The 14,097-nt window shown below is 61.3% G+C and overlaps 1 protein-coding gene across 1 annotated transcript; it reads left to right on the top strand.

Annotated features, from left to right (window-relative positions):
* Window positions 1-6,401: 6,401 nt before the first annotated feature.
* TMEM151B (transmembrane protein 151B) lies at window positions 6,402-13,409 on the top strand (the record flags this gene model as incomplete). Its single annotated transcript, XM_082755633.1, has 2 exons — window positions 6,402-6,494; window positions 11,817-13,409. The coding sequence occupies 2 exons, from the start codon at window positions 6,402-6,404 to the stop codon at window positions 13,251-13,253; spliced, it is 1,530 nt and encodes a 509-aa protein (XP_082611759.1). The 3' UTR covers window positions 13,254-13,409.
* Window positions 13,410-14,097: the final 688 nt, after the last annotated feature.

The raw sequence follows: 14,097 nt of genomic DNA on the forward strand, positions 1-14,097 counted from the left end.
CATGCAAGGACCAAGCTGAAACAGCAGCTGGGCCAAGGGGCTGTGCCCATCAGCTGCTGACCAGGTCTCTCCTGACTCAGGGCTCTCCTCCTGAGAGCAAAACTGTCCATGTTCCTCATGGATCTGCTTTATCCAGCTGCTTTCCACTGCCCCAGGCAACGGGCTGTCCTCAGAAGGCTACCTAGATAGCTCGGCTTGCAGGTGACCCTTTGCAATCGGTGTCCCTCTCCCCCTCTGCAAGGCGCACGCCTCCCCAGCTGGACCCAGCGGCAGGGGACGGCCCCGCTCGTGCCCCGCACCTGCACGGGAGCTCACCTGGGCACAGCTCGGCGGTGGCTGCGGGGCAGAGTTTGCAGCAGCCGCATGCAAAGTGCCAAGGACTTCCCCTCCTGGGCTGCAGCTGCCGCTTCGGCTCTGCGTCACCAGCCAGCCAGCCTCCGACCGCAGGCTCGCTGCCAGCAAGCTGCCCGTGACAAGTGCCTCCGGGCGGGCAGGAAGGGAGGTTTAGGGCCACGAGGACAGGGGCAGCGCAGCAGGAGGCAGGCGGAGGAAGTCTCCGTGGGCATCAGTAGCCTCCTGTCACAAGTTTTTCCTCCCACGCTCAGGTTCTCTTTCGGTTTCGCCGGTCGTGCTGCGCTGCCTGGGTGCGAGATGCCAAGTGCTAAGGGCAAGAAGCTCCTGCACCTCACCAGGGCACGGATCTGGGTCATGCCTTCACGCCACCCCCTCCTGCACCCTGCCTGCAGCTGCCACTCCTCATCCTGCTGCTTGCAGCTGATAACCCACGGAGCCCCACGCGGGGCAGAGTCAGGCTGGGTCTGGCTGGGGCCTGGGATGGGGACTGGGCCATCACAGCCGGCCCGAGCTCAGCACAGAAGTCTCACACGTCCTGTGGGATCCAGAGTGAAGCCAAAAGGTGCCCCCTCGCACCCAGAGTTTCTGCTCTTTCAGCTTTTTGTACCCAGCTGCTGCTGGGTTACCCAGCGAGAACCTTCCCAAATGCCTTTCCTGTTTTCTGTTCTGTTTTGCGCAGGTAGTGGTGGAGGGACTGAGCACATTTAAATGTAAGGAGAGGCCAAATCTGAGCGTGATTTGCTTCTGAGGATTTAAATAACGCAGCCCTAATTCTGGGCTCTCTCCAGCCCCCGTGAAGCTGGCACTCGAGTGCCTAAAATCGCAGGGAGAAACCCAGAGGAAGGAATCCATTCCCGCTAGAGGTCAGTGTCAGCACATGGCGCTCCGAGCTGCTCCGGGTGACCTCTCCAGCACCAAACTCAGCCCAGAAAGAGTGGCCCAGAGGCTGGCCCCTGAGCAGCTGGGGCCATGGGGGCACAGCCCTACAATTTCCTGCAATTTCCACACACCAGCTGCAGCCTGGGCCTGGCACCGTCCCCTTGTCTTCTCCACCTCGCCTCGGGCTGTGTGCTGGGTGAGGTGAGCGCAAGGAGCCTGAAAGAGATGGAGAGAGATGAAGCCTGTGGCTGGTCTGAGGGCAGAAGGTCAGAAAGGTGCCAGGCCCCAAAGCTCCTACCGCATTTCCAACACCAGGGATATCTTCAGGTACCCTGAGCAGCGGCCCAGACCTCTGCCTGGGGCTCCAACACCACCCGCACCGGGCTCCTAACGTGGAGCAGAGGCCCCAGGAGAGCAAGGGAAGCGGCAGGAGAAGTGACAGGGCTTCTCCTCGGGCTGCTGCTCCGTGCATCTCGCTGCAAACCAGCTCTGTGGTGCACCAAACTGGGTCACCTGGCTGTGCGGCCCAACAGGGTAAGGCAGGAGCGTGCCTTTCAGAGGAATGCATGCCCCAAGGCGAGGACATTTCCTCTCTGACCAGGGCAGACGGGGTGCTCCTCAGGCACCCACTTTTTGGAAAGGGGCCTAGCAAACGCTGCCTGCCCTCTTGTGGTGGCTGGGGCTGAAATCACGGTGTCGCCGCGTGTCCCCGAGGACGCCGCTCGGGGCTCCTGCCCCAGTTCTGCCCCAGTTCTGCAGGGTTTTCCCCACTCGGAGTTTTCCTCCTTGCAGTCCACGGTGGTTGCCTCCCTTCCTTTTGGTCTACACTCCCGTAACGTCACAGGAACCGTGGCCCCTGCCTGCGCCTCCAAAAGCCCAGCGATGGGTAGAAAGGTGCACGGCGGAGATAAAGGGGCAGGGAAATCCCTGCAAAGTGAATGAACAAACAAAACCTCAGGCGTTTCAACAAAATTTCATTCTTAATTTCGATGTCATTCCCTCTCCTCGTGTGACCCTCTGCCTTGCTGTGCACTGGTCTGTGCGCTCTGCGGCTCTCCCAGGGGAGGCGGCAGATGTGGCTAGGAACGGGGAGGGGATGGCAGATGGCCTGGGAGCACAGATAATCAAAACCACGCATAATTAGCTGGTGAAACGCTGCCCGAGGTGAGAGATCTTGTCACCTGGGGCTCCCTTGGTAGCCAGTGGGAAGCTGACTGCCTTCTGGAGGGTCACCGGCGCCTGGCCGCCCCCTCGAGAGGAGACATCTCCTCCCTCCCCGGGGATGGTTGTGGGGCAGGGGCTCCCCTCCCTGCTGTCTCAGCCCCCTGTCCCGTCCCAGCAGTGCTCCAGGCGGCTGCTCTGGTCCCCGGCAGGGCGCTGCCCGAGGTATTACTCATGCACGCTCAGCTCCGCTCTCCGGAGAGCGAACCCTCTGAGCTGCCAGGCCGAATTAGGGCTTGCGGCTCTCCACGCTTGCAGCAGGGTGCTTTGGGAATAGGCTCGGGTGAGGCACGCTGCTGTAAGCAGCCGAGGAACCCAGGAAGGGGTTGGGAGAGGTGGGTGAGCAGGGAGGGCTGGCTCCGGGGGGGCAGGGAGAGGGGAAAGCTCACACCGCTGCCACTCTCCGGGCACTTGGAGAGGTCGCCGCTGCTCCGGAGTTGTGTCAGACCCGATGGATGTCCTGAGGGCTGTCAGGCAGCATGTGGGTGGCCGTGAACCCCCTTTTCATTGCTGAGGGAGGCACCAGATTGCCTGCCGGGCAGCCGCAGGGAGGAAAGCCATTTAACCTGAGCCTGAAACCTCTGTGGAGCCTCACGGATAATTGCAGTGATGGAGAAATAGCCTCTCGTGGGGCTGGGTGGAGAATAAACAAACTGCACACAGGCAGCTCATTGGAAAGGGAAGGAGGAGAGCACGAATCTGAGGGTTTCCAGGGACAGCAATAATCCCCGTGTGTGAGATGTACCGCCGAGCACGAGCAGCAAAACCACTTGCCTCACCGTCCCAAAATCGGCACATCTGTGGGCTGCCAGCATCCTGATGGTGGAGGTGTGGGGCCTGTCTGCTGATGCCGAACGGGATGGCTTTTTCGGGCTGCACCTCACTCCTGCTCATCAGAAACCCCCTTTTCATCAGAAATTTCCCTCTCGCAAATCCGTGATTTGGCTGGTGGCAAAGACACCTGAGGGTTTCAGCGAGTTTCCCTCACACAGAAAAAAAAAAAGAAGCAAAAAAAGATGAAAAAAGGGAGGAAATAAAATACACGCCCTTGGATCTCCTGCCAGCAGACATGCAGTCTGAGTGTAGTCGAGAAAAATGTGACTAATGGCACAGATTTCCTGTGAGGACAGCGATCACAGAGGTAAATGGCAGCAGAGCAGTCAATATGGCCAAGCAGCAGCAGCTAAGGGATCTTGTTTAACTGGAGCAAGGAGCGCATCCCATCACCCACACTCCCCTCGTTGCGTTAGTAAGGAGTAACTTAATTGGAGCGACACATTCGGGAAGGCTCACGCAGCCTGCACAAAATATCTTTGATATTTCTAAATATAATAGGCTGCCGTTTCCAGGCTCAGACAACCCCGTGTCCAACGCAAGGGGATTTTCTCTTACACATCTTCTTGAGACAGGGGAAGGAGCACACCACTAGCTATTGTTGACTGCTTAGGAACAAAAGGTTAAGGCTTGATCATCCTTGACCTTTTGGACATAATAAAGCTAGAACCAGTATTATATATATATATATATATATATATATATATGTATATATATATATGATGCTACAGAAGTTTGTGGCAAATGCAGCTTTCCAAGTTGTTTACTGTGCAGCGTGCTAGAATTAGGACTCCTGGGTTCTCTCTCTGATGGTGACACAGAGCACAGCCTCGGTCGTTGCCCCTCTTCCTTCAGTTTTCTCCGGAAAAGTTGATTCCCAGGAATTAAGCCGCGTGAGCTTTGGGGAGAGAGGGTATCTGAAGGAGCTGCAGTGCAGGGCTGTCGCAGCGAGTTGTGGTGTGGGGTTCTGGACACTGAGGGCAACTTTTTAGAGCCCTGTGTTTTCATTTCAAGGAGAAAGAGTGTAGGGAAGGAATCATGCCAGGAAATCAGGTAAAACCTCTCCTGCTGGTCTGCAGAAAGGTGAACCAGGTGGAAGAGACCTACGCACCCTATAGCCTTCTCTCTCCCATTCTCTGTGGGGCGGCTCTGCTCTTTTCAGCACGTTACCAGCTGTGCCCTTGGATTCATCTCCGAGGATATAAACCCGCCACTTGCCTCTTTCGTGCAGAAGGTGGCTGAGAACTTGCATAATTTCAGTTTGGATAGAGCAGGGCACAGAACTTCCTTGTGACACCTCGCTCAGAAATAGCACCGCTGACGATGTGCTTGGCACTGTCGCCTCCAAGGCACAGAAAACATTCTGCCAGGGCCACAATCCAAGATGCTCGATACAAAAAAGCCTCCTTCTGGCTCACCGGTAGCCGTGGAAGGAACCCACCGGTAGGAGATCCGTGGCGTGGATGGCTCCAAAGGGTTGGTGGCAGCACGCATCCCAAGGCTCAGTCTGAGCTGGTAATGGGCCTGAGATGGGTAAAGTGTAGCGAGATGCTCCTTGCAGTTTGTGGTGGTGCTGGGCACCCCTCTGAAGCATTGCAAAGTCAAAGGTTACCATGAATTCAAAAGTGCAGGGACAAATTCACCTTTTCTTCCTTCCCATCCTTGAGAGAACAGCGCTGCTCCTCCAGGATGATCACCCCACACCTGCCCCTGCGGCCACAAAGAGCAGAAACGCATCCATGGATGCAAATTGTTTGCAAATGCCTGCTGGTGTGCGTCTGATAGCAGACAGTGCTGCTATGGGAATCCCAGCAGGTGAGGGCTTGTGCCCCTTTGCCTTGCCCTGCCACAGTGCACACAGCGAGGATGGGTCCGAAACCCCTGAGAGCCCAAATCTGCCTACAGGGTTGGGAGGGGGGTGCCTGAGCAGCAGGCAGTGAAATTCAGAGCAGGCTGTTCCTGCTTGCTGCTGTTCCCATGGAAACAGGGGAAAGGAGAGAGGAAATCCATCCCCAGCCTCTTTGGAAGAGGAGCTCCTCCAGTGGCACCCCGCCTGCCACACCTCTTTCCATAGGAGGCAGTGGCTGCATCATTTCCCTCTAGACGTGTGTCTCCTTGGGCCTCCTTCCCTTCCCTTCCCTTCCCTTCCCTTCCCTTCCCTTCCCTTCCCTTCCCTTCCCTTCCCTTCCCTTCCCTTCCCTTCCCTTCCCTTCCCTTCCCTTCCCTTCCCTTCCCTTCCCTTCCCTTCCCTTCCCTTCCCTTCCCTTCCCTTCCCTTCCCTTCCCTTCCCTTCCCTTCCCTTCCCTTCCCTTCCCTTCCCTTCCCTTCCCTTCCCTTCCCTTCCCTTCCCTTCCCTTCCCTTCCCCCCAAAGAAGTCCCATGCCCTGCTGGAGCTGCTTCTACCCACGGGAACATCCCACAGCCCCCTCCCCAGCCGGCGGGGCCGAGCTTTTACAGCCCCCTGGAGGTCCCCAGTGTGGTGGGGATGAGCTGGGGAGAGGCGCAGCGGGGTGTCCATCCTGGGTGGTGTGTCCCATGGCAGTGTGTCCATCCCCTGGCAGTGTGTCCCAGGGCAGTGTGTCCATCCTGGCAGTGTGTCCATCCCATGGCAGTGTGTCCATCCTGGCAGTGTGTCCACCCTGGGCCGTGTGTCCATCCCTCAGTGGCGCATCCATCCCAGGACATCCCACCCACCCCTCAGCCGTGCGCCCCAGCGCGGCGCATCCCCCCGGGGGCTCCGCGCCCCGCAGCGCGCCCCCTCCCTCCCCTTCCCCTCCCTCCTCAAGGTGACCCCCGGCCCCCCGCCCCCTCCCGCGCCCCCTCCCCGCCGTCCCTCCTCCCCCCGCGGCTCCGCCCGCCGCCCTCCGCCGCACCGGGCGCGGGTGCGGGCGCGGGCGCGGGTGCGGGTGCGGGTGCGGGCGCTGCGCTGCGGCGGGGCCCGGGAGCCGCGGGGGGGGCCCGGTGCGCGGCCGGTGCCATGCCGCCCCGCCGCCCCGCCGCCTCCCGGGGGGGCAGCGCCCGGCGGCGGCCGGGATAATGCGGCTGCGGGGCCGCGCCGCCCAGCCCGGAGGCATCGCCAGCGGGGCGCCCCCGCCGCCTCCAGCGCCACCACCATGTCCCCCCCGGCCTCGGCGGCCGCGGCCGGCGAGGGAGGAGGCAGCAGCGCGTCGGGGCCGCCGGAGGAGGCGGAGGGGGGCCGAGAGGAGGTGAGGTGCCCCCCACAACCACCAACCCTAGCCGGCTGCACGGGGCCGGCTGTGCGCGGCGCGCCCGGCGGAGGCTAGCCGCGCCGCGCCCGCACAGGTACGGACCCCCCGGGCCGGGAGCCCCCCTCCCCTGACGGCCCGGAGACGGGTGGGTGCCTCGGGGACCCCCCCCGGGACTCGCCGCCGGGCTCCGAGGGGCAGCGCAGCCCTCTGCGGGGCGGTGCGGTGCGGGGCTCGCTTCCCCGCCGGAGCCCGCAGGTGGGGAGAGGCGGGCAGGGGGCTGCGAGCCCCCCTCCCCGCCCGCGCCCCCCCCCCCTTTTCCATCGCTCGGGTTGTGCTCGGTGCGAGGAGCGCGCTCGGGGGTCGTGGGGGGGGCTGGAGACGTGGATGGGGGTCTGGGTGGCGAGCGGCTGGGGATGGGGAACGAAAAGGGGAGATGCCAAAAGGAAAGCGAGGAGGAGGTTGCTGTGCTTGGGAAGGATGCGCCGAGACCCCCCTTTCGCCCCTCGGGTGCGGGGGGATGCCAGGAGGTGGCACAAATGCGGGGCGGCTGCGAGGGAAGCCCTGCGGAGGGACCTGGGGACTGCTCTCAGGCCCAGGGTGGCTCAGGGCAGCCCCCAGGCACGCTGCAGTCCCCCCTAGCTGGTGGCTTTCTGGAGCCCAGGCCACGGGTGTCAGCGGGTAGGGATTGGGGTGCTTTGGGAACAGGGAGCAGCACGGGGCAGGCAGGGCTGCGAGCCCCTGTGCGTCCCCCAAATCGTGCGTCCCAAGGGGAGAGGCAGCAACCACACCGAGAGGAGCCCCCGTGTGCTGTGGGGCCGGTGGTCCTGGAGGGCAGGTAGGCAGTGTGGGGTGGGCAGTGTTGTCCTTGTCCCCCAAGGTGTCCCAGCTCGCTGGGGTGCCCAGGAGCTGGCACACCGCTCGCCCTCTGCTGCTGCCGGGGAGCTGCCGCTAGCAAGTGCTGCATAACCCCGGTGTTCTCTGCCTCCTCGGCTCCGGGAGAACATCCATGCAGACGCGTAGTTGTTCTATATATACAGACTTATATTTAGATGGAAATAATTGTGGGAGAGGAAAACTGGCGTGCAAGGACTGGGAAGCTGTACAAACGCCGTATGCTCCGCTCTGCGGCTCTGCCTCAGCTCCCGTCTCCTGCTGCCGCTCGGCCACCCCCAGACCCCAACAGGGCTCCCAGCAGACCCCGTGAGAGGCTTTTTTAGCACAAGGACGTGCTTGTGCCACGCTGGGACGTGGCCCCTCGCCTCCTGTGCCCTGGCTGGTTGTGTGAATCAGCACTGGGTCCAGGTGGAGTGGCTCATGAGAGGTGCCAGTGCTGAGCCGGTTTGGATGACACAAGTGCAGCAGGGGCAGTGCCCGGCTGGGTGTCCCTCGCCGAGGGTGTCCCCTGCCTCGCAGGGCTTACGAGAAGATCATCTGGGCTTTGATTGCTCTGCTGGTGGCTGCCAGCTGGGGTGTCAGTGTAATTGCACCCCCTGGGAGCAGACAGAAGAGCTGGAGTCCGTGACCTGCACGGTTTAGGCTAAGGGCACGCTTCCCTCAGCCAGCAGCTATCACAGACTGGCATGAAGCAGCCTGTGGGGGAGAGGGAAGCGGCATCTCCTGCTTACAGGGATGTCTGGGGACTGGAAAATGGGAAATGAGATCTGTCCTGATTGAAGGTGCCTCAACTCGACACGTCTCAGGTCACCTCGGAGCCCTGTAAGGCTTCGGCAAGTGGCAAGCCAGAGTGGGCTGGAGACGAGCTGCTTTGCTGTCTGAGCTCCTGCTTCCTTTTGGCATCACATGCATACACCTACACTTAGCAGCGCTGAGCTGAATCTCACTCAGCAACTCATTTCCACTTTGGAGGGGATGAAATGCCAAGGGACTAGCCCCTCAGCCTGGGAGCAAGCTTAAAAAAAAACCCTTGTCCTGCAGCCCCGGGGGGATGCGGCGGAGGGAAGCGGTCCTGTTCCCAGCTGCTGTGTAAAATGGAGCCCTTGGTACCGTCGCAGGCGCGGAGTGCTGGCAGGCTTCCCTGGCTCCTAGATGCTCTGCCTTCCCCTTTCCTCTGCAGTTGGCAGCGCTGCCAGGCTGGGGCCGAGCCAGCTGCTGCTTCTAGGCAGGTAGTTCCCAAACCTGGGCCGTGGGCACGCGGGAGTGAGCCGGGACCCTCCTGAGCACGAGTGGCCTTGGGAGACGGTGGTGCTTCCTCGGGATGGCTGGATCCTCCCCGCCAGCCTTCTTCTGGGGATCTGAGGTCAAAGGGGACAAGGTTATTAATCTGTTGCATGATAGAAACCAACCTGCAGGGCCCAGCCGTGGACAACAAGGCTCTGGAGTCCCACCAGAGCCTCCTGCAAGCTGCTGCTACAGTGGTCTAGGCCTTCAAGCTGCTGCTTTGGGCCTTTGGATTCTGTTTGTTGTTGTTGTTGTTGTTGTTGTTGTTGTTTTGTTTTGTTTTGTTTTGTTTTGTTTTTCTCGGCCCTGTAGAGACGTGTCTCCAGGGCACCTACCCCTGTGACCCCCGGGCCACCGCGTAAAGTCAGGAGGTCAGCGGGAATCGGAGAGCTCAGGCTGTTTCGGAGAGGAGCTTTGTGCAGCTTGAAGGACTGCTGGAGTTTGGTCACAGGATCGAAGAGGTGGGGGCAACGAAGGGATTTTTGCCCACGTGCTTGGCTGCCGTGGTGCTGGGCAGGTTTGTCCCCTTGAGGGACGATTGAGAGGTGGATTGCCCAGCTCTCCACAGCAGGAGATGCTCAAAGGGTCTGGGCTCTAGCAGTGACGGGGGCCTGCTCTTCTGCTGCCTCTGCCCTGTGTGTTGTGGACATTTCTGCTTGCTTCACGGCTGCTCACAGGTCATCACCTCCATCCTTTCCTCTCCACCCCAGAGCAGCAGCTGCGGGTGTGGGGCTCCCACCTCCTTTCACCTCGGGGGCAATTTCGGAAGCAAACGCCTCGTGTGAGGCCCAGGAGGGCCTTTCCCAAACGTGCCTTCCACACGCCCTCAGAAAACAGCAGCTCCAGGTGAGGCTGTCCAACATGTGCTGTGTGACGGGAGGAGACGAGCGGGGCAAGCCTCGTGCCCTATTACTCCGTCAGACTGCAGCAGGCAGGTGGTGTGGCGTTCGTGCCACAGCCCACGTTCCTCCGAGTGGCACCGTTCTGGGACAGAAAGGATTTCCCCGTCCCCTGGTGAGGGCTCCTCCAAGGCTGGGGAAGAGCTCGAGGAGGTGACCTTCTTCAGCTGCTCCTGCGGGGGAAGCCTTGGTGCTGCTTGTTTGCTCCCGAGAGCCCTGTGCAGCCCGGGAGAGGAGCAGGGATGCTGCATTTCCTACCGGGATTAGCCTCTGCAGCTGGCTCCTCCTCCACCTCTGCTGTGGTTGTGTCCCCTGTTATTGGCACTCGAACGGCTCTCAGAAACCCCACCGGCGCAGCCGATGTCTGCGTGTTTTACCTCAAAAGCCTGGGACGAAACGGGTTTGTAAACAGTTTACGGCAGGGGTTAGCGTGACCCCGTGGAAGCGCTGCAGTGTCTGAATGCCGCGTAGCCTCAGGAGGAGACTGGAGCGTGGACTGGAGCCCTGCTAACACAGTTCCTGGAAGCGAGCCGCGGCTGCATCATCCTCCCTGCTGCCGTGCCCCGGGTCCCTGCCTGCAGCGGGCTCTGCCGGGATCCCTGCAGGGCTAGGGCCTTGCTTGCAGCCCCCCCTGAGGCTGAGCAGCCTGGCCGAACCCAAGGGGTCTGTGCAGACCCTCGTAACCGCAGCAGGGACCCGAGCAGGGAGGGCAGAGCACAGGCAGCTCCTGCTCGGCGTCCCCCTTTCCTCTCCTTGCTCCCTTTTCTCTTCCTGTGGTTCCTCTCATCCCCCATCGGGTGTGGGTTGCACTGGGAAGGCTGTGGGGTGCCTGTACTGCAGCTCCAGGGCAGAGCCACCCCACAGAGGCCCCGTGTCTTCCCCAGCTCTGCCACCAGCTCCTGCCCTCAGCTGGTTCCCACAGAGCAGGGCCTCAGTGCCACCTGGGACCCCCAGAGGGCCGTGCCATCGTTCCCCCCCTGGTGTCACCGTCCCTGCTGGAGGCTTGGGCTGGGTCCAGCCCCGCTCAGCACCGTGGCAGAAGTCCCACTGGCATGGGGTGGGCCAGGCTTTGGCACGGAGCAGGGAGGAAAGATTGGCATGTGGGACTCTGCGGGACCAAGCCAAGGGGTGGGGGGCTCTTTAAGGAGGGCGAGGAGGGTTTTTTTAGAGGGGAGAAGAGGCCCGGATCACTTCCTGGGCTTGCCAATGCTTTGTGACCTCCGGTTGCTGCTAAAATTTTCCTTTTTCATGCCAAAAGTGCAAGTGACCTCCTGTTTGGCAGCGTAAATCCATTAAGCCCTTTGGGATCCTCAGATGAAAGGCTCCAAACACCTAGTGGGCTGGGAAGCTGCGGGACAGTGCCCTGAAGTCCTTGAAGCTCACAGTCTGCAGGGGCTCTGTGTCTCCTCAGCTCCCCAGCCTGTGCGTTTCTTGCTCTCCTCAGGCTTTGTGGATGTTCCTCTTGTTGCTTTCCCTGCCGTTTGCACGGCATCTCACGCATCAGGGGTGGCATTACAGCTGGCTTTACCCCTGCAAGGGCAGAGGTGAGCTCAGGCAAAGGCAGCACGGCCTCTGATGAGAGAAGGGAGCCCGAAGGCATGGCACATGCAGATGGAGATGGGACACAAAGCTGAAACCCTCTGAGGGACCTTTGTGGCATCTGCCCAAGGCCAGGGTTCCCACCTCCTCTCTCTTTGGAGCTTGCTGTGTTGGATGGCGTTTGTGCTGGAGGAAGTCTCGTGTATATAAAAAAAAAACAAAAAAAACCTCTTTGCATGTCCTCCCTTGGGGTTTGGTAATTGACCAAACAAGCACCTGCTGGATCAATACTCGAGACTTCAAGGCGTTGCAGAGCGTGGCAAAGGTTTCCTTAAGAGGAGGGTTTCCCAGGTTTTTATGAAACCCTGCACAGTCTCTGTGGCGAACGCACCGGTGCAGTCCCTCTCAGAAGTCCCGTGGCTGAAGTCCTGCCCCTTGACCATCACTATAACCCTGAGAGCAGTTCTTATAGAAAAAGGCACGAGCTTTCACACCCATGCCCCAGGACGTGGGATGTGTCCCTCACCAGGGCTGCGGAGGAGGGGGGGTCTCCCTTTGGGGTGGCACTGTGCCCCCTGCACCTCGGCTCGCTCCGTTCCCCGTCCAGAGCATCCCGCCGCCTGCTCGCCTTCCTCCCGCTGCTTCATCCCACTGACCTCTCCTCTTGTTTTCTCTCCCCCTCTCCCCGGCCCCCCCGGAGCAGCAGCGGCCGGTGAAGCAGTCTCTCAGCAAGTCTCTGTGCCGGGAGTCCCACTGGAAATGCCTGCTGCTGTCGCTGCTGATGTACGGCTGCATGGGGGCCATGACGTGGTGCCACGTCACCAAGGTGACCCGCCTGACCTTCGACAGCGCCTACAAGGGCAAGTCCATGATGTACCACGACAGCCCCTGCTCCAACGGCTACGTCTACATCCCGCTGGCCTTCCTGGTGATGCTCTACGTGGTGTACCTGGTGGAGTGCTGGCACTGCTACACCCGCAACGAGCTGCAGTACAAGGTGGACGTGGAAAGCGTGCACGAGCGAGTGCAGCGGATGCAGCAGGCCACCCCCTGCATCTGGTGGAAGGCCATCAGCTACCACTATGTCCGGAGGACCCGGCAGGTGACCCGCTATCGCAACGGGGACGCCTACACCACCACCCAAGTGTATCACGAGCGGGTCAACACCCACGTGGCAGAGGCCGAGTTTGACTATTCCAACTGCGGGGTTAAGGACATCTCCAAGGACCTCATTGACCTGGAGAGCTACCCGGCCACGCGGCTCCGCTTCACCAAGTGTTTCAGCTTCGCCAACGTGGAGTCGGAGAACTCCTACCTGACCCAGCGGGCCCGCTTCTTCACGGAGAACGAGGGCCTGGATGACTACATGGAGGCCAGGGAGGGCATGCACCTCAAAAACGTGGACTTCAAGGAATACATGGTGGCCTTTTCCGACCCAGACAACCTGCCTTGGTACGTATCCCACTACGTCTTCTGGGTGGCTGCTCTGCTGACCCTCTCCTGGCCCCTGCGGGTGCTAAACGAGTACCGCACCTCCTACGTCCACTACCACGTGGAGAAACTCTTTGGGTTTGACTACGTGGCGGTGACGCCGGCTGAGGAGCGCTCCTTCTGCCGGAGGATGCCCCGCGTCAACACGGTGGACAGCACCGAGCTGGAGTGGCACATCCGATCCAACCAGCAGCTGGTGCCCAGCTACTCGGAAGCCGTCCTGATGGACTTGGTGGGGCTCTCGGGCTGCACCAGCTACTCGGCGTGCCGCTACGGGGGCTACCGGCAGAACTGCGAGCGGTGCCACAGGACTATAAGCAGCTCGTCCATCTTCTCCCGCAGCGCCCTGAGCATCTGCAACGGCAGCCCCCGCATCCCCTTCAGCAGCAGCCGCTTCTCGCTGGGCCGCCTCTACGGCTCGCGGCGCAGCTGCCTGTGGCAGAGCCGGAGCGGGAGCCTGAACGAGCAGAGCTGCCCCACGGAGCAGACCCGCCTCTCCAGCCAGGTCACGGTGGAGGAGGAAGACCCCCCTCCTTACCAGGACGCCCTCTACTTCCCCATCCTCATCGTGCACCGCAACGAAGGCTGCCTGAACCACGACCACCGTCACCTCCACCGCAACGGGTCCTGCGTGGAGACCTCACTGTGAAGGCAGGGGGGGCGGTGGGATCTTGTTGCCCATGGCCTGGCCCGAGCCAGCGCAGGATTTGGGGAGAAGAGCGCCGGGGAGGGAGACGGCCCGGGAGGACGAGGCGGGACGGAGCGATGGCTCTGACCTCCTGGGGGGGTGAGTGATGGATGGTGCTCTCCCTGACGTGGCACAGGACTCCAGACCGACCACCACATGCAAAAAAAAAAAACCCCAAAACCATAATCCAGCAGCGTTGAGACCCAAAGGGGGGAATGAAAAGACGGGCCTGTTGCAGGGAGGGGGGTGCTTCGGCTCCCAGCTCCATCTGCAGGCTGGAAGCAGCGACCGCCAGGCACCCTGTCGCACCTCTCGCCACCCCTGCTCCCACTGGCAGCAGAGCCAGAGCCCTCGCAGGGTGCAGGGAGCGACGTTACCTGCCCGTGGGGTGCCCAGGAGCTGACGGGCAGGTCAGAGAGAAGGCTGAGCGCCACGAATCCAGCTTCCCCCTGCCCCGTCCACCCTCCCCGTTTGTTTTTTAGACCGTGCTCCGACTGTTAGGTGCTCTCGCTGCCGGGAACGGCGTCATCTCCAGAGGACCCTGGGCACGGCTCCCAGGAAAGCTTTGGGATGCCAGCTCCGAGGGTCAGCATCCGGGGGTGAAGGGCTGTGTGCTCAGGAAGGCAGCGCTGGGGAAGGGATGGAGGTGTGGACACAGGGGGAGCAGAGAGAGGCAGCAACACCGACCTGCCGGCTGGAGGAGGGCTCAGCTGGAAGGAGAGCAGGAGGCCCCTGGTGAGCTGGGGAAGGGGACGGGGCTGGCGCTGGGACAGCATTGTGCTAAAAGCTTGTGTGTCCCTTGGCA

The sequence above is a fragment of the Aythya marila genome, assembly GCF_965140915.1.
Source record: "Aythya marila genome assembly, chromosome: 3".
NCBI classification, from domain to species: domain Eukaryota; kingdom Metazoa; phylum Chordata; class Aves; order Anseriformes; family Anatidae; genus Aythya; species Aythya marila.